General features: G+C 46.5%; 1 protein-coding gene across 2 annotated transcripts in view; it reads left to right on the forward strand.

Moving 5' to 3' along the window:
- The window catches only part of PRDM16 (PR/SET domain 16), a 297820-nt gene that overhangs the window by 101637 nt on the left and 168611 nt on the right, over positions 1–27572 (forward strand). For both annotated transcript variants that reach the window (XM_032131673.1, XM_032131674.1), the window contains exon 2: positions 2597–2946. In XM_032131673.1, the coding sequence (XP_031987564.1) occupies positions 2597–2946 (350 nt within the window). The remainder of the gene's footprint in view (positions 1–2596; positions 2947–27572) is intronic.

Here is a 27572-nt window from a genome sequence, read left to right on the forward strand (position 1 = left end):
TTGGATTTGCCCCAAATCCTTGGAATAAACCTGTGGAGAAGATCAGCTCCCTCACCTGAGGGTTTTAGCTGGGAGGGCTCAGCCTGGAGGAAAGGAGGCTCAGGGGGAGCTTTTTTCTCCACAACTCCCTGACAGGAGGGGGCAGCCAGGGTGGGTCGGGCTCTGCTCCCGGGGAACAGGGACAGGAGGAGAGGGAACGGCCTCAGGCTGGGCCAGGGCAGATTTTGGTTGGACATCAGGAGGAATTTCTCCATGGAAAGGGTGCTCAGGCCTTAGCAGGGGCTGCCCAGGGAGGTTTAGAGTGCCCATGCCTGGAGGTGTCCAAGGAAAGCTCTGGGCTGGTGACAAGGTGGGGATGGGTCACAGCTTGGACTTGATAATCCTGGAGGTCTTTTCCAGCCTCAGTGGTTGTGGGGTCCTGTGAAATCCACCTGGCAGTGCACAAAGAAGGGAGAGGTTTGGGCACAGCTCGGATTTTCCCTGGCAGCCCTGGCCTGGGTCAATAAATGCTGGGTACAATTTACTGATCACAGCACTGGGTTGTGCTGAGGAACCCAAGATTCCCCCATCTGCCTGGGTGGGATTCTGCTCCCACAGATGCCACCTGGAATCTCTGGTATCAGACCTATCAGGACCTGCAAATGTTGTTTCATTGTCATTTTGTGCCTGTTGCCAGTCCCCGGTCATTTAACAACTGAAAAGACAGATTTACCTGTGTTTGATGATTCCTCTTGAAACATGAGGTCAGTCAGACGTGGGATCAGCTTAAGAGTAAATCAAAATTTAATCAGAACTTCCCTGATTGTCCCACAGAAGAAATTAAATTATCAGTGTACAGTAGCGAGGTATCTTTATACTTTACTTGTATCCTCTGGAAATTTTCACAGGTCATGCTCCAATAAACCCAGTTTTGCTCTTCAACTCAGTTGGAATTCCTGTTCCTTAAGTGCAAAAGAGGCTAATCATAGAGCAGAAAATAATTTGACTTGCTAATACTGGGCGAGAAAACATTTACTGCAACCACAAATATTTTCAGGATGATGAAGTATCTCATGTTCATGAAGGCTTGGTTCTGGTGACATGTTTGAGTAGGGAGGGCTGCACTTTCTAGCAGAGGAAACCCATGCAAACTGCAGCAGGCAGCTCCCTGTTCTCCTCCAAAACCTGGAGCAAAAAAATGTTGGCAGAGGAATCAAAATCCTCCTCTTTAGTCGAGTCTGCCACCAGGTTTCTTAGGCATGAACTCAGGAAAATCTTTATTAGGCATAAAAAAAAAAGCAATAGAGGGGGAGATGTGTCTTGCAGACAGAAGGTGCATTCTGAGGTTAGCGGAGAGATGAATTATAAATACCTCAAGTCGAGCCGTGCTTTTCCAGCTATCCTTCCTGATGGTTCCTCGCTGGGAGCCAGTGAAAACTGCAGTTTTGGTGGGGTGCTGCTCCCCCCCGGTGACATCAGGGGTCAGGCATTAGCTGTGCCCTGTGGGAGTGCCCACAAAGCGGCGGTTGTTGGGTTTGTTATCGCAGTGGGAGCTGCTGGGCACCGAGAGCACGCCCGTGCTGCCTCACAGCTCATAGAGAGAGGGCAAATCTGCTCCCAAAAATACTCCAACTACTTGTATTGGGTGACAAATGTGTTTTTCTTTTCCCCCTTCATGTTTTGCTCCCCCACCACCACCTTTTTTTTTCCTTTTTGGATGAGAAAGCTCCGTTTTCATTACAGGAATGGCCTTGCTTAGAAATTGATTCCCCTTGGAAAAATCCCCAAACTTCACTGCCCTCTGTGTGTCCAGGGTTTTCACTCGAGGACAAGGGGGAATTGGCTTCAAACTGCAGGAGAGTAGGGCTGGATTAGACATTAGGAAGGAATTCTTCCCTGAGAGGGTGGGGAGGCCCTGGCACAGGGTGCCCAGAGAAGCTGTGGCTGCCCCTGGATCCCTGACAGTGTCCAAGGCCAGGTTGGACGGGGCTTGGAGCAGCCTGGGATAGGAGAAAGTGTCCCTGCCCATGGCAGGGAGTGGCACTTGATGGGCTTTAAGTTCCCTTCTGACCCAAACCATTCCAGGAGTCTGTGATTACAAAGCAGTGATGCTCTTGTTACCCCTGCAGAGGTGCACGGCTGAGGTGTCGCTGGGAGCTCACAGCCACAGCTGCTGTTGTGGGACACACTGAGCAGGAACCCCAAACACCAGGAAAACTCTTCTTGCCAAACTTGGATTTTACCTTAATTTCTTTCTGGTTTTTAAAATTCTTTTTCTTTACAAAATGCACTGAGCCAGTTAACGTGAGAAGTGGTTAAAGAGAACCTCAACCACCTCTTCTGTGTTTTCTTCCCTCTTTCCAAAATTAAACTGCAAACAGCAGAGAACCCTTGATCCCACAGAACACTCCAGGCTGCAGTGAGCCTCACCCCACCCTCCAGCAGCACCCCATGAGTTTCAGTGTCCCTACCTCAGCTCCACCTGAGTTCCTCCAGGGAGGTTTTTACCCTTTCGAAGCGTGCGAGCTCGGCTTAGCAAAACTTTGTCCCAGGCAGAGATTAACCAATGTTCACGTGAGTATCTCAGTGTGTTTTGTTCTGCTGTTTCCCCTTTTAGGTGACAGCGAGATTGTAAATAATATGTACGAGACCGACCCCGATCTCCTTGCTGGCGAAAGCGCAGAGGAGGAAACTGAGGACAGTATAATGTCCCCCATCCCTGTGGGACCTCCGTCACCCTTTCCCACCAGTGAGGACTTCACTCCCAAGGAGGGCTCACCCTATGAAGCTCCCGTCTACATTCCTGATGACATTCCAATCCCACCAGATTTTGAACTCAGAGAATCTTCGATCCCAGGGGCAGGGCTAGGGATTTGGGCCAAAAAGAAGATTGAAGTTGGGGAAAGATTTGGACCCTATATGGCAGTACAGAGGAGCACATTAAAGGAAACAAACTTTGGATGGGAGGTAAGCGTGTGGAATGTGGGCACCACATTCCTTTGTCTTCTCTGCCAAGTGTTTGTGGAGCTGGACTGAGGCCTGGTGGCCTGGGGACAGAGGTGGTGACTTTGCTGATGCCGTGTTTCCCTGCGTAACTTTCCACCCCCATTACCTGCGGAATTTAAAATCAGCAGAAATCCCTTTTAAGTTCGCTCCTTGGGCCACAAAAACTGCTCGAGCACCGTTTTGGAAGTCTGGTTTTGAATGATGTCAGGTCACTTCATCAAGTGCTTGTCATTTCCAAGTTGTGTTCGGGAGTTGTCGTGTGGAGGGAATGGGATTAATCGCATCATGTTTCGTGGTTGGGGGTGTTACCTTTGACTCCCAGCCCGTGTCAGTGGTGCAGGCATTATTAACTGGGCAGGGAAAAATAGCATGTACCCATTAACGGCCCCGATGTTCTCGAGTTCTTGTGCTGCAGCAAAGATGGAGAAATGTGAAAGTCATTTTTCCCCAAGAGCTGAACAGAAGCCAGCCTTCAGCAGGAAAAGGCTCTGTCCCACAGCCCCCATCTTCCTCCCTGCTTTCCTGGGTTTGTCCCAGAAATCATCTTAGCCTCTTCTGCTCCCATATTCTTGATTTGAAAATACCTACGTCCCTAATTATCCTGGAATATTCTGTGAGCAGTGAGGTGTAGCCTGGGATTCCTGCTCTGTGCTCAGGCCTATCCCAGCACAACCAGTGTCCATTAGAGAATTCCTTCTCTCTGGCCCCAGTGCCCATCCCAACATTCCATCTCCCTGCTGTGTCTGGGGCAGTGGGGGCAGAGAGGTTTCCTGGCAGGATTTTGCTGTAGGGTAGATAAAGGCCTATCCCAAAAAGTGGGAGCTGAATTTCCCCTCATTTTCCCTGGGTGAAGCAGTGACTTGCCCTGTTTCCTCGATCAGCCACTACTGGGGTGAACTGGTTCACAAAATCCTGCCGGATTTACAGGGTGGGAAGCAGCTGAGGGCTGGAACTGTGAGGTTTTCCCAGGGAGAAGGCACCAGGGCAGTGACAGAACTCTGTTTTCTTAGAAACCCGGGTCAGAAAGGCCAGGCTGAAGTGTTAACAGTTGAAATTGTCTCTGATTATAGCTGCACTCTTGATTGTGAAGTCAAAGCCAGTGAGCAGCCAGACCCAGTGAAGCCCAGAGAAGCAGGTCCAGATGTTTTTGTTTTGTTTACTTTCTCAGTGTGTCCAAAGTGCAGGAAACAGCAAAAAATTCCTGTTTTAAGAACCAAACTCAATTGCGTTTTGTTGCTCTGCAGTAGGAAGCGTCTGAAGAGCTGAAATCTGAGTTTGGTTGAATGACTGAGTCGAGAGTTTCCTTTTCCTTCTATCCTAGTGCAGGGAAAAGAGGGGAATTCAGCTGGGTTTTGATTACCTCTCTCCCCTTCAATGACATTTTTCAGAAGTTCCTCTTGGTGTTGGCTTCTATTGTGAATATCCTGGCAGAATATCTGATTGATATTACTGTATGAGCATCAAAACATGGAGTTTTGGGAAAAAAATCCCTGTTATTTTACTAGGAATACATGGTCTGGTTCAGGGGGGCTGTAGGTGTGAGGCAGCTCAGGATTCCTGAGGGAGGTATTGATCACTTCCAGGAGTCTCTGAAAATAAGGATCATTTTCCTCTAGGAAGATGCACTGTTAATTATTTGTAGGCTGCAATGTGAAAGATGAATCCTCTTTTTCTGACCCAATTATTGATAGGTGGCATTTGTTGTTTCAGTTTATATTTCGGTTTGTTGTTTTGTTTTAAGGCTGATTTTTAAGAACAAAGTGCAACCCTCCTTGGTTGGCGGAAGTCAGATCCAAGTCGAATGGTGCAAACCTTTTTTTTCCTATGACCTTGGCCAAACGTTGTCCTTGTGTTTCATAATTCTGATAAAAGTTGGTATTTACACTCATGATTTTCAGAAAGGTTCCCCACATCCCTCTGAGTGCTCTGATAGGAGCCGTGTTTATCAATTCCCGTTGACTTTGTGATACTGTTTGTTTTTGTAGTGTAACTGAGCAAACTTTCTCTCTCCGGGGCACTTCTCCCATTCCAGAGGTTCCTTTGTCCCGTGCTCGGGCAGGGACACTTCACACCTCAAAGGAAGGGCTTTGTCCTCCCTCAGGTGTCCTCAAACCCACCCCAGCACTCTCTGCTTGGCCTTGCAGACACCTCTTGAATTTTCCCATTTCCCAGAGTGTTTGAAGACACTTCAGGGATCTGTTTCCAGTCTGTGCCTTCAGAGTTTCGTTTGGGAGCAACATCCACGGATCCCTTCATGTGCTGAGCAGGAATTCATGGAATAAGCACTGTCTGCTGGGTGTTGGTGTCTGAGCCGTTCCCTTGGAATGGGAGGTTGGAAAAGCCCTGAGGGGATGTTCTAGGCAGCTCTACCTGTTGGCAAATTGGGAAATGGTAACTTGGGATGTGTTTCCATCTTGTAAAATTGAGCAGGCAGGAAATGGGCAGTGAGTGAGGGAAAAAAGGGAAAGGGGAGAAGTTTTTAGCACTTGCTGCTTTTGCTTCTCTGTGCTGTTCCTTGCGGTGGTGATAAATTTAACAAATCTGGGATTTGTAGGATCACAAGGAACGTTCCTTCTGCAGTTTGCCATTATTTTTTTGGTCAGTATTTCTCTGGAATTTGTAGTTTTGACTTGCAGGGACTTGTGGGTTGAAAGCTGGTGTGAGATTTCCACACAACTCCTTGTTATGGCCAGTTGGGATAGCAATATTCCACTTGAATCTCCACTCCTATTAGGAATTTACTTCAGGAATGACACGTGTTCTTCACAGCCAGCCTCTCCTCTACTCGTATTTCTCAGTTCATTTCCAGTAGTTTATAATCCTGATAATCCCACTTCTGTGCACATCTCACTCCCCAAACTCTGAAAACCTGGACTTTTTGTTTGTTTGTTTTTAGGAGTCACCAGCTCCTTAATCTGAACAGTGTTTCTGTCTTTGGCTCAACAAGTTCTTGCCCTTCATCACAGGAGATTTACTGTCAGGCTTTGACTAAACTGGAAGTGTCACTAGAAGTGGAATTGGCTGCAAAGTGGCCGTTCCTCAGCACCATCTCAGCTTTGCTCGAAAATGCTGGGTTTGTTGTTGTAAAGAACGTGCTTCATAATTAACGCCTGTTCCTTCTGATTCCTGCTTTAAAAAAAACCCCAAACAACATTTTGGGGGTTGGAGAACGTGCCACTGAGGGCTTTGACATGAAAATGGGTTTCTCTCTTCCACCCAAGGATTACCACTGCAGAAAGGGCTTTCTCTTCTCAAACTCCAGTAAGGGCAGATTCGTGAAAATGAGAATGAAACAGAGCAGTGAATTGTACCTCGAAGTCCTCAGGAAATTAAGTTTGTGTTTGGAGGCAGGGCCAGCCCTGTTTCCATCTGAACTCCTTGCTCCAGACCTGGCTCTGATGGAAAACCTCGAGCTCCAGGAGCTACAGGGAGAGTGTTACTTGCTGAAACTTCCAGTTTTACTCACGAATAGCCCAAAACACCCATGGGAATGCAGAATGCTGTGTTTTATCTGCCATATCTTGAAAAAGGATGAGTAATTATCTTTTTTATAGGTGCTTTTCCTTCCAGGCAGTGAGGAGGGCTGGGTTGGGATGGTTGGAACACGTGTCCTGCCTTATCTGCAGCACAGCTTCGTATCTGGCCTCCTGCTTTGCTTTGTGGGATATGTTTTAAAAAATCTTCTTTGAATTAAACCACACCTATCATTCAAGGGCTTTTTGGACACGGGATGGCAGTGAGTGATTCATGCTCATCTCACAAAAATAAATAAGCTGTGTCAATCCTGGCCCCCGGCCCCTCCCTGGGATGATTCAGTGGCTCCTGTGCAGGACCTGTTGGGTGCTTTCCCTCATTCCCTGACACTGCTGTGCTGATCGTGTTATTCCACCTTTTTTTGTGTGCCTTAAAAGACACCACCCCACCTAAAAGCCCTGTGATTATTGAGTGTGACGTGATTGCATTTCTCCCGATCCCATTCCCCCCCCGCCCACTGACACAGAGCACAGCACTGCCAGCACCCCGAATAAATCACAGCCTGTTTGTGCTTTATGGCCTCTGGGACCCAAGGAAAATGAAAATAAAATAATTACATAATGATTTCGATCGCTTTGGATAAATAATGGTATTTATCATGGCGCTGTTAATTTTCCTAATTGAGAGAAGAATGGGAATCTCATCCTGGAGGGAAATTTAGCACCTGGATTGTGGGAAATTTGGAAGCAGTTATGATTTTAGCTCAGTTTGCTTCACAGGGTAAATACCACTGATAAATGCGGTTTGTTTTAGTCTGTATTTTAATTTCTATCTTAAGAGAGGTTATTTGCACAAAGGCTTCTCTCAGCTGAAGTGTCAGAGCCAGGCTGCTCCTTTACATAGGGAAAATAAATAAGTGCTTTCATTTCCTACTTGGGGGGGAAGAGAGAGGCTGTCCCACGGAAGACAAATAACTGGGGAAAAAATGGGAGGCAGCAGCTGAGGATGCAGCAGAGTTCTGGCTCCACATCTGGGCCAGGGAAAGCTGCTGGGTTTTGAACACACTTTAAAGTGTCACTGATTCACAGCAGTCCAACCTCCCTATTCCTGCAAAATTTAAATTTTTAGCAGGGGGTCTTTTTTATTTTCTCTGTTTTTTAGAAATACTCCCAAGTGCAGAGGGAAATTTACTTTACGTGACTGGCCTTAAACGCTGGGAGGAGAATTATATTGTGTTTCCTGGAGTCTTAAATATATTAAAATATCTCCAAAATTGAAATTTTTTAAAATTATATTTAAAAAAAAATCTTAAAAATATTAAAATAGGAAGGAGCCTCTAAGCACGGCCTGAACTGTGACGGTTTTGCCATGTTTCCCAGTTCAGATCATACAGGAATTCTTTCATTTCCCTTTACAAGCTGATCCAGCTGAAGCAGCGAGCTCTTGTCTGTCCTGTCCAAGCCAGAGATGCTGAAAGCAGTGTGAGTCCTTTAAATGAGCAAAGAAATCCCCAAAGCTCCTCTCACTCCTCTCTTGCTGACGGGCTCTCAGCTGGGCCCTGCGAGGATGTGATGACATTTCTTGCTCGTTTTCCTTCCCTGATTCATTCATTTTCCCCGGCCTCTGCCTTTCCCTCTGCCTGGGGAATGATGTTCCTACAGCAGTTCTCTCCCTCGGGGAAAAGGGGCTCCTGAATTGCTGTTTTCCAACTGCTCTTGCAGGAAAGTTGCTGAGGAATTCTGTCTGTGCTCCTCCCCCAGGTGCAGAGCGTTACCTGCACAGCAAATGCTTCCCATGCAAGGTTCCTTCACCATTTCCCGGATCTGCCAGGCTGGAATCCCTCTGAAAATTAAAGAATCCGTGGGTTCATGAGGAAAGCAGAATGCCAGAGCACCCTGGGACTGCCCCCAATAGTTGCCGAGAGCATCCCCAGTTAGAATTTTTATGCACATGGATATAAAACTGCAGAGAAACTTTTGCTTTGGACCAAAACTCAGAGCCTAAGTGAAAAAAAAAATTAATCTCAAGGAGGAAAAATAAGTTCCTGACCTCTAAATATTTTAAAGATTTCGTTTTTATTCTGTTTATTTTAATTATTTTCAATATTTAAATTTTTAAATGAGGTTTTGGGCCAAGGAAGTTGCTCAACTTTGTACATGCTCAGTTCCATCCCCTTCCCATGGAGCAGATCTGGGAGAGCATCAGTACTTTGATCTTCCACGCAGGATCTGGGCTTTGTTCTGGTGTCAGAGGACCACCACGAGGAAGAGGAAGGGTCAGATCCAGGTGCTGGCAATTGTTGGGCTGTTTGGAATTCAAACCATGCCAGGAGGAACAAGGACTGGGTTGGGATTGAGAGGAAGAAGCTGATGGAATCACAGGCAAAATCCCATTGTCTACAGCTCCATCTTTTGGGGGGGTTTAATTTAATAATTTCGACCCTGGATAAAAGTGAAAAATGCACCTTATGGCATCCAAGTGAAAGGACTGAAATTTATCCTGTTTTTTGACATTTCCCCAAATGCTTCAGTGCCAGGGTTAAGAGAGTAAAGCCTTTTTTAGGCCCAAGAATGCCAAGATAAGTTGCTCTATCTTAGGCACTTGGCTAAAACATGGGTATATAAGGAATTAAGGGAAAAAAAGAAGAGACAGGGGAAGGGAATGACTAAGAATACCTCCTGATATTTCTCCTTTATTTCCATAAGGGGTAATAACTCATGAGCAATCCGGCAGAGGGCACTTTCTTTAAATAGAACATTCTGATTCACAAGCAGAAAAAGGAAATAAATATTTTCCTTCAGTCTTCAAGAGCCATCCCTGAATACCAGCTCCTGGAGCAGTATTTTATCAGCCACGCTTTCACAAAGGAAAAAGAAAACGAAAAATCCCATGAACAGCTCAGTGGTGACCACAGGGTTTGAAAAATAGCTTTTTTTGCATTGTCAAAAGCCCTGCAGAACTCAGGGCGCTGCTTCTTCCTCCGGAATGTTAACTTACAGAGAAATCCAACCTGCGTTTTGTCTGCTCCCAGCAGAGCCTGGCTGATGGAGCCCTGGAACACCGTGGGCTTTTGCAAAGGAAGGGATCCATAAACGAAACCATAAATATCCATGGGGCTCTGGAGGAGGCAGCGCTCTGGGACTCCCTCAGCGGCTGCTTGGGAAGGCGGGAGCGATGCAGAGGAACTCCTCGTGGAGTTCTCGGGCTGCTGGTAGGAGGCACTCAGGAGGGTGTTGGTTTTTTTGGGAATCAGCCTCACGCTCCTCACTGCTCGGAGATGTTCATGTGGGATTGGGGCACTGAGGGCTCCAGGGTGAGGTCCAGGGATGTGCTCAGGGTCAGCAAATCCTTCAGTGAACCCCATCTGAGTGCCTGGTCAATCCTAAAGTCTGAAGGCTCTAAATTAAATCTCTTTACCTCAATCTGAGCGATGCAAGAGGTACCAACAGTGAATTTTCCCCAGTGAAATGTTGTGTTAATTACTTTTAAAGAATGGGAAAATCACATTCTCTGCATAATTTGGTACCGTCCTCCTTGGAGCAGGACCACGGATGTGGAGAGCTGGTAAATGCAGCAAGAGTTGTTTTGTTTGCGATTTAGGACTTCACACATTTTGGCTCTTTAGCTGCCTCTTGTTTGGCTCTGGAAATGCCAACTCTGGGGAGTTTTGTTGTTTTTAGGGATGGAAATGAAAGGTTGGGTGCATTGCTTTTTCTGAAGGAGTGGGACATGGGTGGGACTCGGTTCTTTGCTTGCTAACACAGCTCTTAATTATTCATCCTCTTTTTGAATCCTTTCCCCTTTCTGTGTGCTCATTATTCCTCTTTCTGCGAGTTCCATCCCAGCAAAGTGCTGGGACCTGTGCAAAACAAGGCAGTCCTATCTTTTATATCTATTTTTCTAAATTGGACTGTCACACACCCACCCACCAATATTTCAAAAACAACACATCTGCCACATAGGACTGGCTCAGACTCAGTAAAGATACCCTCACAATAAAGATTTCAGCCAGAGCATCACAAATATCTGGTCACAAATCCCGGTACTGAGAGAGCTCAGCTTTGCAAAACAAGGGCTACTTGTCCAGGGAAGGTGTGAAGCTGAGTTTGAGTCATTTTTAGAAACATGAATGGAAGAATCACAGCTGCAGGAGGAGGCCCAGGGGTCAGGCAAGGTGGGGAATTGGCCCTTGGGGTGGAAGGGGCATTTCCAGAGCATGGGGATGTCTTTGGAAGAGTTATTCCCGGTCACGGGCTCTCTTTCTCAAGTTGTGACTGAGGCCCAGCTGCTTTGTGAGGCACCCTTGTAAAATCTCCACCTTGGCTGGGTTGTGCAGCTCTCCTGATTTCCTGGTCCTCAAAGCAAACAGACAACAAAACCATGGATCGTAGGAAGGGTTAGAAGGGACCTTAAAGCCCATCTCATTCCACCGCTTCCCACGGGCAGGGACACCTTCCACTGTCCCAGGCTGCTCCAAGCCCTGTCCAACCTGGCCTCGGACACTGCCAGGGATCCAGGGGCATCCACAGCTTCTCTGGGCACGCTGTGCCAGGGCCTCCCCACCCTCACAGGGAGGAATATTGTTGCTGCCTGTTCTGAGCTTCCCCTCCCCCCTCCCAAAGACATGTGCTCTGACCTCCTTTGTTCCAAGCGCGGGCAAAGCCAAATGTAACTCAGACTCTTCAGCAGTGTCTGATTGGCCGCTCACCCCGGGTCCGCCCCCAGTCCTCCCCTTTCCCCTTCTCCTAATAAAAGATGGTCGAGGGGAGGCTCTGCGCTCTCTCTCAGCTCAGCTACTTTCCTGTAAACATCTCTGGTCATCTGTCTCATTTGAAGGCTTCTAACTGCAGGGAATTGAGCGAGCAGGGAGCTATATTTCTCCCTCTTTGCTTCTGCTGATGGTATTTGCTCTGCAGCTGATTCAGGTACCGATTTTAGAGCTACTAAAGTGCTAGATTGCCCGTGCTACCTCTCAAGGCTGCTCGAGGCTTTCTAAGGCATTGAAATACAAGCGCTAGCCGGTATAAAGCTGAAAAGATACCTTCCGCAGAATATTTTCCTAATATCCCATCTAACCCTACTCTCTTTCAGTTTGAAGCCATTCCCCCTCGTCCTGGCACTCCAGGCCCTTGTAAATAGTTCTTCTCCATCTTTCTTGTTGACTCCCTCCAGGGTGCCGGAAGGCCACGATTAGGCCACCTTCTCCTCTCCAGGCTGAGCAATCCCAGCTGTCCCAGCCTTTCCTGCCAGCAGCGCTGCTCCATCCCTCTGCTCATCCTGGAGCCTCCTCTGGGCTCTCTCCCGCAGCTCCAGGTCCATCCTGTGCTGGATCCCAGGGCTGGAGGCAGGGGCGTCTCAGCTCCAGGCCTGAGTGGAGCTGGAATTGGGTTCCAGAGAGGTGACAGCGGGCTGTGACCCTTTAGTGTGTCTGCACTGCTGGGGACGTGCAGGTTCCAGTGTCAGTACTGGGGAGGCATCTCTCAGGGGACTCAGAAGCACAGGCTGAAGGGTGGCTCATCACAGCTCACCATCATTTACTCTCTTTGCCCCAAAAGGCACAAAAAATTACTAAAGAAATCAAAATGTTTTCCACTGAGGAGTGTTCTCACCCAATGTCCTGCTCCTGCTCACTCCTCGGTGGGGTTAATTTTGGCCGCTCTTGCCCGTGTGTTGCTGGGGAAATAAATCCCTGATGTGTCCTGGAAGCGATGCCTGGACCTTTAGTGGTGCAGCCCTGACCCTTCAGAGCCACCTCTGTGTTTAGTGTATGTTACAACCTGTCTGCTCCACGTTCAGCCCCCTGGTGCCCACCCTTTCCCTCAGCACACACAAGGGGTTCTCTCCTCCCTTGGCTCTGGTCAGGCAGCCGTGTGCTCCTTCCCTTTCGGACAGCGCCCTGCTTTAATTGTACATCTCATTGTGCCATCCCCGTTCAATCCTGTTCAAAAATCCCTACATCTCACCCACCTCCCTTGTCCCCCCACCTCCCTTTTCCCATTTAGATCTCCCTGAAGCCCATTCTCCCTTATCAGCACAGTAATTTCGTGAGCAGAGCTTGGATTTCTGCCGTTTAGGCCCCGGCCATTGTCTGTCGCAGCTGCAGTCAAGATAAACCCTCACCCAGAACAAAGTTGGAATGACCTTTTACAAGCAGAATCTGCCTTGTTTCCCTCCAGACTAATTTATCAGCCTTCATTTCAGCCCAGTCTCTCAGCAGAGGCCTGAAAGAACATTACAGAGAGCATGAATGAACAGGGGGATTAAGATGCTTGGCTAGTCCCTCTTTTTCATCAGACACCTTCTGGATTTGCCGGGATGTAAGCTGTAAATGACCGTAAGTGGTGAACTGCCTTAAACTTGGAGCAAGGGGAAGGGAAGGGAAGGGGGGGGTGGAGCTACCACAGCCAAATGTTTGGAAAAGAAGAGCGATGTGAGGAGCTGGGTAAACCTCCTGTCTCGGAGGCAGAGAGTGGCAGGACTGAGCAGTGTCTCCAGCGCCACTGCTCCTTCCCAGGGGCTCCGTGTCTGCCCCCAAGCAGGGCAGGGAGGGGGGACAGGCTCGGCTCCTTCAGAACTGTTAACGAAGCAAATTTAAATCCATTTTATTGACTGAGGACGAGTTTTAAAAACTGGATTATGTCTCTATGTGCTAAAAGTGTTCTGGTGCAGCAGAGCAGCAGAACTTTCCTTGGGAGTGTGTTTTTAACGCTGCAAGAGGGGAAATTTTTTGAAGTGAACTTGACAAGTATCAAAGATCCCAACAGGAAACCCATGATTCTCCTGCAGCTGACAACAGGCATGGTCCAAAAGAATTGCTGCGAGGAGGGGAATAAATATTTGTCTCTTGAAGGAGGGGAGAGTTGTCAGCTGTAGTTGGGCTGAATTTCCTGTCTGTGCCGCACAGGCAGCTTTAGTGGGATCGGGTAATTCCACCCCCAAACACCATAAAACATCAGATTCTGGTTTAGTGCTTACAGCTTTTAGCTCCCTTCATCTTTTATGTAATGAAGGAAAAGGTTATTTAACACCTTGGGAACTTCTGCTAAATCACAGCCTGCTCAGATGAGTGGGGTCCTTATCCACCAAACTCAGGTCATTGTGGTTGATTCCTTGGAGTGAAGAAAAAGCTTTTGCAGGGGGAGAATTCAGTGCAGCCCCAGTGATTTTGGTTTTTGCTGGGGCTGTGGTGGTGCCTTGTGTCCTCTGGCAAGGTGGGAACCTCCTTTGGCTGAATCCTGGTGGGACTGCTGGGCCCAGCCAGGGAGCAGGAACGTCCCCATCTAAAACCCCTCTGAGAGCAGAGCTTGCACCTTTAGCAGATTGTTTGGATTTTTGGTGTATCAGAACATTCTGGAATATTTCAGCTTTTGCTGGAAAGGCGGGAAGAGGCAAAGGGTGGAGCTGCAGGTGGAGGGGTGGGTGGCAGCAGCCAGGGAAAATGTGCTGTGGGACCAGCTTGGGAAATGGGTATTGCACTGTCAGGTGATGCCAAACATCAACCACAGGGTGTTTAGAAACCAGATGCAGGTAAAAGATCAATGTTTTAGAACTGTTTTAAGGCTCTGAGGTATTTTAAGGAGTTATACCTGTATAATATAAGATTGTATACCTATATAATAAAAGAGTACACCTGTTTTTTAAGGTATTTTAAGGAGTTTAGCCTGTTCACTGGACCAGCCTGGCATTTGGGCCTATGGGATCATACCCACCAACAAATCCCACTGCAATAATTGGGAATTTCCTTTCTGAGCAATCAACCCCCTCTCAGTGAATGTAACAGAAGTATCCAGACTTCTCCAAATCTTTGCAAGACTTGTAATTTCATTTAGGAATTTGGGTGAAAATTCAGGCTGTGATTCCTTTCCCTCTCCTCTCTCCTACCCCATATTTGTGCCTTTTCAGCCTTTAGCCAGTAATAGGGGAGATGTAGGATTTTCAGAGTTGATACCATCTTTTTTTTGGTGGTTGTATTTAATCCCTTTTTTAGCTCAACAATTCAAAAGTGCTGCACTGGTAGTAACTTGCACCTTGTTGTAAGTTTACTTGTGCTCCAACCAAAAGTGTGAGCAGCTTATCTCTTAAACACCAACTGAACCATTGTCCCAAGCCCTGATTTATGGACACTCCCACCCTCAGAAGTGAAGGATCTTTTCCTGTTCCCAAGTGGTTTTATCATCTGCAAAATGAATTTCAGCAGCGTGGCAGGGAGATGGGGATGGTGCCTTTCTGGAGAGTTGTGGAGGCAAAATGCGGATACTTCAACCAGGACAGATTATTTCTGGCTCTTGTCCAGTTTCCTGGGAAATGGACAGAAAGAAGCTTAATTTCTTCTAGTCCCCTGCAGTTGTGCTTGGGGTTTAATAAGCGTACAAGGCGATTTAAGGGGGGAAAAAAATAAAGGCAGGAAGTTCAGCTCCTTGTTGAGCTGTCTGTGCTCCTTGGAGCAGAAATTGGGGTTTGCTGCTGAGTGGAGGAGCAGCACTTCCCAGATGGGAGTTCAGCATCAGGGATGGTGCCCAAAATGTTCAGTATCCCTGCAAAACTCAGTGAATGGGCCCAAAAGATCACAGGTTAACTTCCATTCAAATAAACATGAGGCCATTTAATTCAGTATATGCAGGGAAGGATAATCCAAGCTGTGTCTGTGCAAGGCTGAACTTTGAAGTAGGGTTGTTGTCTAAGAACAAACAGGATCCTTGGAGCAGGGGCATCTGACGAAAATACTGGGAAAAGTGTTCAAACTAAATACAAGCAAGTTCTGCTTTTTGTAGTGAAAGGTGGATTCCAGAACACAGGAGATCAGGAGGTTCAGAGAGGATGGGGATGGTGTGAGTGAAATAAATTCATAAATTCATCCCAGGAGGAATGTTCTGTCTGATATCTCTTACCTGATGGCTCTGGGCTCTGGGGGTTCTGGGTGAGCACAGTAGAACTGGGCCAGGCTCTCAGAGCCTCCCTAAACCCCATCTCCAGCTTTTATTGTAACTGATGTTGTCCTAAGGTCAGGCAAAGACCAGCCTGAAAAACATCCTTTGGGAGAGAGGGGCATTGAAGGCAAAAAAAAACCCTGAGCAGGGAGCAATTGAATGTTGCTGGGTGATTACAAATGACTCCAAGGGAGGAGCTGTGGGGTCAGGGGGCTAAACCAGGGGATAGCTGGAGCATTTCCCTGGATAAAGGGGGATACCCAGCCCTGGGAGCCCAGGCAGACCATGGATCAGTCCACAGGGACATGTGAGGCTCCCAGTGCATCCCCATGCCCTGCACTGGTGCCACTGCTGCACCCTCACTGCTGCAGCAAATCCCATTTTCAACCCTTCATTATTTTGGTGGATTTTAGATCCAAGCCAACGTTCTCAGTGTAAATTCTCATCTCGCCCATGGTTTGTTACAAGGGTTTGTAGTTGCTGCTGGAAATTTCAGATTTGGGAATTTGAGCCAAAGTGACTCCTTTCCCTGTCTTTTCCTGTTTTTCAAAGTCACCTCATTTTGTAAAAGGCGTGTGTGTGTGTATGTGTGTGTGGAATAAATCAGTGTAAATTTACTGCTCGCTAGAAATTGTAATTGGCAGGAGTCGGGATATAGCAAATCCAGAATGGGAATGATAAAATACTGATACTGTATCCTTTAATTTATTACCTGCATTATCCACACTCTGTGTTTTCCACTCGGTTCTCTCTCCTTCACGAGCTGTGTTTTCACCAGACTGGCATTTTCCTCCTCTGATGAATTAACTGTCAATTGAAGTTAGTGAGATAAATCAAAACAAATGGACACACTGCTCCATATTGACTTTCCCACTGCCTGATTCCCAACCCCACTTTCTGAGCACGGGGCTGTTGTTATGCTCACTTGCTTCTAAGCAAATGTACAAGAAAAGGAGGAATTGGAGGAGGTGGGTGTTTAATAGCCAGCAATTACATTTTTCTCTGTCTTTGTTTTATCTGGGATCTTATCAATGATGGGATCTGGGCCATTTACCCAGAAAGAAGGCACTTGGCATGGTGGAAGAGAGGGAAATGTTAAATGGATTTCAGGAAGCACACATGGAAGTTCAGGTCTTCTAAAACATGGTTTTAATCTACAGAAGGAAGGAGTTTTTGGGATAACCGTAAGAGTTTAAGCGAAGAGGAGAACACTTTTTATCAGCAGGGGTGATGTGCAGGCCCTCATTGTAAGAGACACAAGGCTCCAGTCTGAGCCCAGAGAGGTTTATTAACATTTGCTGTGGGAATTCTGGGTGTCAAATGGCGCTGGGTAGGGCACTCCAAGATGTGGAAGCCTCGGCTTTATCCCAAAATGGCACAACAGTTTCTGGCTGGTTTGTTCTACTCGTGCGAATGGGATGTGGTCGGGCACCCAAGTGATTGGGGTCATCTCTGTTCCTGTTCAGACAGAACTAAAGCTTTATATCTATAAATATATATTTATATACAAGGTAATCAGTGAAATAGAGGTGAAACATGGATCAAGGCTTCTCTCTTGCAGACGTGGCAAAACTTCCACAGTGAGGAGCCCTCCAGGCCCACGGGCCCACAGGCCTCCCTCCTGTTGCCACCAAAGTCAGAACTGTGTGATAAAAATTTCGATTGATTATTTTAAATAACGAGCACACAAATCCGTGTGTGGATCAAACCCCAGGCACACCTCTGCCTGAGCTGGCTCCTCTGCAAGGGTTCAGTGCTCAGAACAAGCACACGCCTGTCACAGAGCAAGTGTGGAAATTCTTTTGTTATTTGTTTACTTCTACCTTAAACATCTGTGCCTTAGCACTCAGCTCTGAAATGCACTGAGGATCAAGCAGGTTTTTCCTTCAGGGCTCTCACCCTCATCCTGTGTAACCTTCAGCAAATAAATTTAACACCTTCTCACCTGGAAGGGATCTCCTGCACTTTAATTCAAGAAGTAAAAGGTTAAAAAAAAAAAAAAAAAAGTCTGTGCAGAGGAATGGATGGTGGAAAGGGGTAAAGCCTCTCAGCAGTAGGTTAATTGGAGAGTGGAATACCAGTGTAGATGGGAGCACATAGTTTCCTTGGACAATGTGCTAAAGAACTGGGAGCTGGGAAGGACCAGCTGGGATTGTTAGTGAATTAGCTGAAGTCAGAAACTGCTGAATGGAGCAAAGAAGTAAAGGGGAAATGAAGGTTAGGGTATAATTCAGTCTAAATTAGGTGGGCCATTCACAATGCATAAAAGGGCTCTGAGCTTCCTTTCTTGGGGAAAATGGGGAGGAAAGCTCACTTTTATTTGGATGCGTGTTGAGTGGTTGATTTTAAGAATGTGCATACCTAGAGCCTACTTTTTGGAAGTGCATTATCCCACATGAGTTTGGAGGAAGCATTGAAAATGCCATGAGCCTGAAAGACAACAGATTTAGCAAGAAAGCCTCGGGCCCGTTGTGCTGCAGGAGCATTTCATTTCATCTCTGATGGGCTGAAACAAATCCTCTTCATTTGTTCCACCTCTGCTTGCTCGTTACTCACAGTGACCACTCTGTACCTGATCACCTCGGGATCCCAGGTGCTTGGAATCCACCCTGGCTCCAGCCCTCCTCCCTGTGTTATTTGTGATTTATTGCAGCGCTCCTGTGCTTTTAACAATGTCCAAGTTTTGTTTCTAAGCGGTTCTCCCATGGAAAGGGATGTGGCAGACAGCACATGGTCTTGGAGGCCGTGTTTGTTCTACACAAACCTAGAAAAAAGAGGGAATTGCATGAATTGAGTAAAATAATAGTTCAATTGAAGTGGTGCCTCCATGAAACAGAAGGCCTTGAACCTTCCAGTGGTGTCTGTCTGGGGTGCATTGAGTTCTGCTTTGGAAGAGTTATGCTGCATCCCTTTGGATGTTGTTGTCTCTGTAGACCTTCAAATCCATTTGTCCCAGTCTTGCTTAGCATCCCTCAGAGGTGCACCATCCATTCAATGACAAAAAATCACCATTTTCCAACTTTTTAGATAGTTCAGAACTTAGAGCTCAGCTTTTCTCTGGTCTCTGTGTTGTCTGTGAGTGCAAAGTGATTCTAACTTGGATTTAAGTGACGTGGTTGTGGCTGTGCAGAGCCTGCCAAAGGTCTGGGCCCTTCAGCTCTGCTGAGAGAAAATCCAAATTTTCCGTTTTAGAGCCCTGGGGGGTGCTCTGTGTTTTCTGAACCAACTTGCAGAGCTGTTGTGCTGCATCATCAATAAGATAAAGCCCGTCTGACTGTGGTTTTATCGGACATAAAACGCTCAGTGAGGAATAGAGAGCACTGATTTTATCAGGGTGTAATTCCAGAAGTGCTGTGGATGGAGGTGGAACTTTTCCCCCCTCGTGCTGTACCTGCCAGAGCCTGGACTCGTTTCTGTGTTCACTCCAAAGGCTTATGTCAAGCCCAGTCAATTTAAATGAGATTCAGGACTGGAGCAGCAATAAGTGTTCAATCAAAGTATTTGATAAATCACTTAAACAATCTCGCAGATTGCAAATTCTGTAAATGCAAGTTCTGCACTTATTCAAAACTAGTGAATGTGACAGGGCTAAGAGACAGCAAAGTCAAAACAGCAGGAAGAGAAACTCAGATTCTTTGATGAGATTAAAATACCAGCAATTGCAGTGGCGGGCAGGTAGGGCTGTGCTGCTCGTGGAGCCGCTGCTCCAGCTTTTCCAAGGAGAATACACAGATGGGATAAAGAAGAGAAGGCTGATTTGATGATTGCTGCATAATTTTACCTTTACTTCGGGGTATGTGTGTTTTCCTTAATGTCTTGAATGGCATAATTTAGCCGGTCAGGAAAGTTTTCTCTCTTATTAAATGGAATGGCAAGTGACTGCAAAAGTAGGAGAAGGGAAATCTCAACAAAGCCCAGATTGCTCTGAATGCTCAACAATTTTTCTTCGGTTACTCAGACAGGAGCATGAGCTTCCTCAGGGGGAATTTATTCTGGTGGGTGTCTGCCCAGAAAAGCTGCAAACAAAGTGTTGAAACAAACTCTTGGAGTTGGCTTTCCCCTGGTTTGTCACCCACCGCAGCCACGAGGATTAAATACCAAACAGGTATTTAATGATTTTTTTTTTTGACTATTGTTTTTATTGTATCAAAGAAAGATGGAAGAAATTAAAGCAATTTTTTGGAGTAGCTTCCAGGATGAAACCTTGCGTTTTGTCCATTGAACTTTTTCCTACTTATTAATGAAGGAAGTTTAGGAGATTTTGCTGGGGGAGGAATAACTCGTTGTCAGCACCAACATGAAGCACAATTTGAAATAAGTTTTCATGGTTACTGGAAAAAAGACAAAAAATGGGATCATTTTTGGCTGTAGCCAGTGTTGAAATTCAGCATTTTAGTTTCAAAAAGCCATGGTTGGTTTTGTGTGAGCAGCTCGATATTCCCTCATCATCTTTGTCCTCATTCACAATATCAGGGGGGTTTAATGAGGATCCAGGTGCCAAACTTTTGTATATTGCACATTTTGCTCGCTCCCACCATTATTTTATTCCAAATCCTCAGAAACCAGGGCATTTGATCACTTTTAGTTGAAATTCCAGTAGGAACCTGGAATTTGGGCTGGTCTCCTCCCAGGCATTTATCCCCCAAGGACAGGAGCAAGGGACTGATCCCTTTGTCTCCTTTTCTCCACCTGTTTTACTGCAAATGGGAAATGGCTTTAAGTGGTACTGAAAACAAGAATTCTGAAAGCTCAAACATCTCTTTTCAGGCAGCACAAGGCCTTGTTCAGGGAAGTTTTTAAGGATTTTGGGAACGTTGAGGGAAAATTATGTAAGAATCACAGCATATTAGGAGTTACGTGTTGTCCAGCTGTGAACTTGGACAGATTTTCCTTATCCTGACTGAAATCCAGAAATATCTGCATAAACAGACACACAGACTTAAACTTCCAACCCAAAAAGCCTAAATGGTTCCTAGAGGCCTTTTGCATCCCTTCTGTGTGACCTCCTGTTCTCTGGGAATGCTTCAGCCAGCTCTCTAAGTTAAGCAAGTTTTAAAAGCTGCTCGAATAGGAATTATTTTTTATAAATTAGGAAAGATTTGTGTCCTTTCAGTAGCTACTGAAAAAAGAAATTGCTGAAGCTGCACTAAAACCCACTCCACACGTGGATGTAATAGTCAAAAAAACTTTTCCTTTCACTTGAAGCTAATCCTTTCACTTGAAGCTAATTTTCTGCCCTTAAAAAAGGTAATTTTAAAGCTTTTCTAGAAGCCCTTCTTCCTCCCATAAAATATTTATGTTCAACACACTGAGCACATATTAATTAACAGGAACCAGCCATTAGGAGGATTCATCCGAAACTGTACACGGTGTGTACGAGGCAGAGTTATTTTAAAAAGTTGATTTTCTTGCTGGCAGTGCCTTTATTTTGTGCTGTGGCCATGGCTGTGCTCAGCTCTGGAGGGGCTGAGCTCTGGGGGTGTGTGTGAGCGTGTGTGTGCGTGCGGCTGTTGTTCCTTTCTTCTCCAAATGCTTCACCACAGTAGGCGAAATGGATGAAACACAGAAAAAGAGAGACAATAAATAGTTTCCTAACCTGGCTTGGATAATGGAGAAAGTTCGTTAGATTTATTAATCCTCATTTTCCTTTGGACTGTCAGGCTTGGAGTGACAGTAAAAAAGCTTGTGACGACTTTGGCTAATTTGCACTCCATTCACTTTCTCATGAAAACCCATCAGGATGACTGAAGAACTGCTCTGCAATTGACCTTATTCAATGGCAGAGTGATATACTGGGAAACAGGCCAGTTTTTACAATGCCCAAAAGAGCAAATTGGACGGAATCTTTGTTCCTCTCTTTTTTCCCCTTTCCTTTTTATGCCAGTCTTGCTCTAGTTAAGCTCTCTCATTTGTTCCAGCAGTAGCTCTAGGGCTCAGGTCACCCTCTGGGGCTGCCATTGCAGGTGATCACTGGGCCGCTTGTCTTGGATGCAAAGAGGAGGGAGAAAGGGGAAGGCTGGAAGAGTCTGCTCGGAGAAAAAGTCTGAGACCTTGTTCTCAGCCAGATGTTGGGGGACAGGGCGCTGCTTTAGCCTCTGCACCCTGAAATCCCCAACAGGTTGCGTGAACCGAAGCCAGGAGCAGGATTTTCGTGGTGCTCTTTGGGTGAGGAATTAAAGCTGGTGGTGGTCAGGGCAGAGGGGAGACGGGGAGCAGACTCTGTGCCCATCAGTGAGACTTTTCTGTGTTCCTTTTATATTCACACACAGCAGACCCAGGATCTTTCACTCTGGGAAAATGAGACAGGGTTAGAGTGGCCAGAGGCTGGTGGGGAGAGATCCCGCACAGGGGGTAGGGACAACTGTCCCCTCAAACCAACATTTAATGTTTTATGCAAGAGAGACCAGCCCTGAATGAGGGTCTGAGTGGGATTAGCACATGAACAGTCCATGGGCTGGCAGATACCGAATTTATCTGGGGCGCTGCAGAGAGGCAAAACAATTTGAATTTGAGTCTGAGAATGGGCTGATTTGGGTGAATTCTCTCTCTCTCTCTCTCTCTCTGGCTGAAGTTTCTGAAACTGCAGCTTCATTTCTAGGTTTCATCAAAAGTGGGGTTTGTAAAGATTTCTGACCAGTAGGATTAGAGTGATGTTTTTAATAGCAATCATTCCAAGCTGTACCCTAACTCCTGTCTTTACTGGGGTACCAAACGTGCTGTAATTCCCTGCCAGAGCAGCACTGCTGGTTCCCCTCCTCCTGACACCTCACACTGGGCAGTGTGAAGCTTTCAGGTGGCTTTTGATCACTTTGGGGACCATCCCAGCCCTGTCTGAGCCAGCAGCTCTGATCTTTCTCTGCAGAGGGCAGGTCCAGCCTCAGAGGCCAGACCTCAGAGTTACTGGTTCAGGACTATTCAGGTGCCTCTTGAAGCAGCAGAAGCAGCAAACCCCCAACCTGTGCCCCACATGTTGGAAAGGGAAATGTGGCTCACCTTGTGTGTCCCAGAGCTTCACCCCTGCAGTTGCCAGCTCAGCAAACCAGCAGCAGGGAAGAGCCACAGTCAGTCCTGGAGCAGGGTGGGAAAGACCCAGAATGGCTGGAAGGGACCTTAAAACTCATCTCATTCCATGTGCAGGGACACCTTGCACTCGCCCAGGCTGCTCCAAGCCCCGTCCAATCTGGCCTTGGACACTTCCAGGGATGGGGCAGCCACCACCTTCCTGTGCCAGGGCCTCCCCACCCTCACAGGGAGGAATTTCTTCCTCATCTCTAATCCAAAGTCATTCTCTGTCAGTTTGAAGCCATCCCCCCTTGTCCTGTCACTACATGCTCTTGTAAAAAGTTTCTCTCCATCTTTCTTGTGGGCTCCTTCAGGAACTGGATCCCCAAGGAGTGAAGCAATTTATCACTGTTCCTCTTTTTGAGTTTTTCTGTTTTACAGCAAACTTTTTTCAGTTTACTGCAAGTAAAGAGAACCTGGTGGCTTTGTTAAACCTGAACCACCCAGCAAGAAACTCATTGCTCTTCTACAACTTCACCAACCGACTAAGCTCATTTTGGGCCTCTACTTCTGAAGGGGGAAGGTGGGTTTTCTTAAAAATTATCAGTTAAGAACCACACCAAACTTTCAGCTTTCCTGAAACACCTCTGGTTTATCAGTGTACAAACTCTTTTCTGACCAGCATCACTTTTTCTGACTTACGTGAGAAAATAAGAGACATCCAACCGAAAGAACAGGACTGAGGAGACTTTTCTCTCTCCAAATGCTACCAATCCGTCCCTCCCCTCACATCCACAAGGTCTGGAGCTCAGTGTTGTTTCAGCACAGAGTTTTAAGCTCCTGCAGGAAAGTTATAACCTCAGTGTGTTCAGGTTTTGGAGTTAAACCAACAGGGTGGAGGCCGAGGAATGAGGGGAAGAAGAGAAGAGGGCGTTTCTAACGGCATTTTTGGGGCAAACGCTCACATATTGGCACAGAGGATCTTGCTGTGTAGCATAAACCTGGAGAGGTGTGAGACGCTCCCTGAAATGCCCCCGTCACTGTGAGGGGACCCTGTCCTGTCACGGAGGTGTCTCTCCCCCATTCGGATCTCCGGCCGCGGATGGCCCTGGGTGGGGTGACTTCCGCCACTTGCTGTGCACTCACTGGCATCCTTCTGGTCCTCTCTGTCATCTCCTTGCCCTCCTCCTTCTGGTGCCCTCAGGTCCTCCAATTTCCCCTTCTCTCTCTATCAAATTCTGCCCATGTCCGCACCCTCATTAATCAATGTCAAGTCACAGAGTGTACAACAAGGGCTGTATTCTTCCACTGCCCCCTCAGCCCTCATACATCCCATTGTTCCAAAAAACTGATTCAGATGGCAAGAAAACAGCCGATGCAGCACATAAAAGAGATGAGACAGAAATGAAAAGAATCAAGGAGGGGAAAAAAAAAAAAAAAAGGAGGCATTTTTTTCCCCTGAAACACTCGAATAAATACTCGGCAATGATAATTTAAATTATTCATACATTTATGAAAACATCCATTGAAAAGTGAAGTGTATGATGCTCTTTGTCTACTTTACTTGTCTCTTGTTTGTGATTAACCTTTACTGTAACTTGGGCTGGCAGTGCCACGATCACAAAGACCAGACTTTTCCTTCCATGGGAAAAAATGTTTCATCGGGTCCAAATGAAAAATTAAGTGGAGGTATTTAGTGCTGATGTGGCAATTTGGTGCAAAGCATTCAAGATGCAGAATTATCCGTGTCTGTAGCCCAAACACTGCCTAGTAAAAAAAAAATCCAAACGAGACAAAGCCAGCTTTTAGCAGCGTGTTCCCTCGCAGGGGAGTTTGACATAAATTCTACTTCCAGTCCCATGACATCCCTCAGGAGCTGGAGAGCTCAACACTACGGAGAGTAAAGGGTTTGCTGCCACAAATAAGGAGAATCTGGGTGTGTAAGAACGTGGACAAACACAGCCTGAAAAAACAGAAATGAAAAAGGCAGCTCGGTTATTTTAATTACAGCTCCCTAACTATGGAAGAGTTCCTGGACCAGCATTAATAACGTCATCAGAAAACGGGAGATATTCGGGAGCTGACAGCCTGTGGAAGTCCAGAAGAAATCTCTTTTGCCTGTCAGACAGACTTCTTCTGCTCATACTTTGTGGTCACTGCTTTAATTTAAAAAAAATCATTTTGTGGCAAGATCAGTATATTAAATATTGGAATATTAAATGCCAGTAGCGATAAACAACCTGATACCAGAGAAATAGAAATTTGAGAGGTTTTGGAAACTCAGCTCTGTGGGGATTGTATTTTTTGGTGTATCCCTGCCATTCTTCCAGGGTTTTGGTTTTTTTTTTTTGCAGGGACCCAGAGAAACAGTCAAAGCAAAGCTTCTCCTCTAACATTTGTGTCGTGCTTGTAATTCATCAAATTTCGATCCAACTTCCAAACCGGAGCGGTCTGGAGAATGTCAGATAATTTATAGATAATCATCCAAACATTTTTATTCTCAAGTGAACATATTTAGCCCTGCAAATATGCATTTATGCCTTTCCATAACTGGTTGATTACGTGGGAGGGGGAGCCATTGTCTGGCAGTCAAAGCCAAGGGATTTTCGGCAAAGCTCTCCTTACTCTTCTGTTGACTCTGCAGTTGACTCTGTGTGTGACCTTGGACATGTCACTTATCCTCTGAATGCTTCACTTCCTTCTGTAAATGGCTATAACAGTTTTGAGGACATGCAGGAAAGTGTGTCTGGAACTCAGGAAAGCATTTGGAGATTTCAATCCTACGAGATGCTGGTGGGTCCTGGCAGCTGAGACGGACAAGTCTCTTCACAGAGGGGTTTATTAAGCATCTTTGTGCCTTATTTTAGGGGTTTGATACATATTCTCTCTTGCCTATTTCAGCCACTTTCCACATTTGGAATTTGCTTTCTAATTTTTTAATCATTTTTCTCCCTGGAATTTGTGTCCAAGGTGACTCTCAAAGTTTTTCATTGCATCTATCTTGTCTAGGATTTACTGGGCTTGGTTTTAATGCTGCCTCTGGATTTGTCCTTTGCTGAGGTGAAGTATTTGCCCTTGTTTCAGCAGAAAACATTTTTAGTAAATCCACTAATGGATAAATCTACTAAGAGAGGCTGTCAGCCACGGGAGAGAGTATTTATATAGAAAGTGTGGTGGAAAACTGTGTATTAAAAGGAAGGAGTTGGAGCAAAAGTCCTAAATCAAACTGCTGGCAATACACTGTCTTGGTGTGTATTTCTTGCTAGGCTGTGATTCCTTCTTCCTGGAAATGATCCAGGATTTCCTGGCTCAGTGATCTGGGATACATTTCAATATACTCAGTATATGGAGCAGTGGGCAGACTTCAAACGGGTCTGGGATTTTTTTTCTTTTTTTTTTTGAGGTATGGAGAGACATCCAAAGTAGTGGTTCCCTTTCTCAGCTGATTTGCATAAATCCTCCTTCGCTGCTTCCAAGCCTTTCTGGAGCTCCTGAGTGAGCAGGAGGCACCAGATCCCATTCACACACAAACCAGATTGGCTTTGGGATCAGCCAGCCAGGGGCAGAGCCCAGACAGGAATTTTTGCACCTCGGCTCTGCTCACTCCCTCGTGGGTGAACGAACGAAGACACGGCCATGCAGAAACACAGTGACACCTCTTGGGAGCTGGGGAAGGGTCATTCCTGCACACCCACAGCCCAAAACCACACCCAAACTTCTCACCTTGAGGTTTGGGATGACGATGGTGAATTTGGGTTGGGTGCTTCCCGGCACAAAGTCATCCTGGGATTTGATCATCCACGCCCAGGTAACTCCTGCTCTTTGTTGGGCTTTCTGGACTGGGGGAGTTTAAAATAGATCTATTTATAGATAATCATTTTAAAATCGATAGCTTTGGGAATGGCTGCTCTGTAACACCATGGCTGTCCCAGGCCGGTCCCAGCCCCGGCTGTGCCCCCTCCCGCAGCCCCCAGCACACTTTGCCCATAGAAGGTTTGGAGATGCCTTGTTGTGCTGCTCTCCCGCCTCCCACCCTCCCAGCCACCAAGCCTGGGCTCTGGGAAGGTGGCCAAATGCCACTGAGGACACTGGAGCAATAAATCATCCTCCTTCCAACATCTGCAGGCCCCAAAGGCGAGCCCCTGGCCGATGATGATCTCGCCTCCCACCCCCTGCTTTTTATCCTGTCCCTCGCTGACAAAACACCTATTGTCACAGCCTGAGTGAAGAAGAGTCCTTTTTCCCTCACAAAGGCCCTCTGAAGCCAAGTTGTGAGCTGCCAGAGAAGATGCCGAGGGCTCGGCGGGGAGTCTATATCTCACTCTTTTGCTCTGTAGTTCATACTTTTTCTCTCTCACGGGGGTCACCCAAAGCCTTTCACTCCGGCTTCATATTCACATAAAGACATCAAGAAAAAGAAAAACCACACCAGAAAGAATTATTAGGCATGGCTGTCAAATGCTTTATGGGGGGGTGGGGGGTGCAGGGGGGAAAGAACAGTAACTCTTTATGTGCTGGCATTGTTACAGGAGCTAATGTACCACTGGAGTGCCGTGCAGGAAGACATTACATGCCTCAGGAATTGCAGGGGCATTAGGCTAAAATATTGGATTTCAGCACAAGGGCGTTTGTTTTCACTTCTAGTTTCTTATCTGGGTTTTCTGAATTCCAGGAGGCTCTTTCCTGATCCTGTTGTCTCGAAGAACTTTTGGGGTTTTTGCACCTGAAGGATCTTTCCTGGCTGTTATTTGCATGCCAAGAGAACTGTGGGGATTTTAGGATCCAACAGATCGAGCTGCTCCCAGTCCATTTTTTTTTTCCATGCTGAAGTTTAAAAATCACGACACTGTCATCACCAAACCCTGCCCAAAGTATTGATATTTCCTCATGGAATGGGCAAAGCTGACTTAGTGCAAAGCTGAAGGGACAGCAGGGAAGACACTCCCTGCCCGAGCCCGGCATCACATCCCTAAAACACGGATTCACAATTACAAAATTGCCCATTCCTGGCAGATTTAAAGCTGGAAAGCCTTCCTGAATCTGCTGCCCATCTCTCTGCACCACTCTCCGAGGGAACTTTGGGAGCTGTGAGCTGAAGGCTCCGCAAACAAATCGCCTGCCTGAGGTTCATCCAGATGCCACGTCCCCGTGTAGGGTTTTAACCCTTTGAAGCTGTGTCCCCTT

This window comes from Corvus moneduloides, chromosome 22, assembly GCF_009650955.1.
Source record: "Corvus moneduloides isolate bCorMon1 chromosome 22, bCorMon1.pri, whole genome shotgun sequence".
In the NCBI taxonomy this organism is placed as follows: Eukaryota; Metazoa; Chordata; class Aves; order Passeriformes; family Corvidae; genus Corvus; species Corvus moneduloides.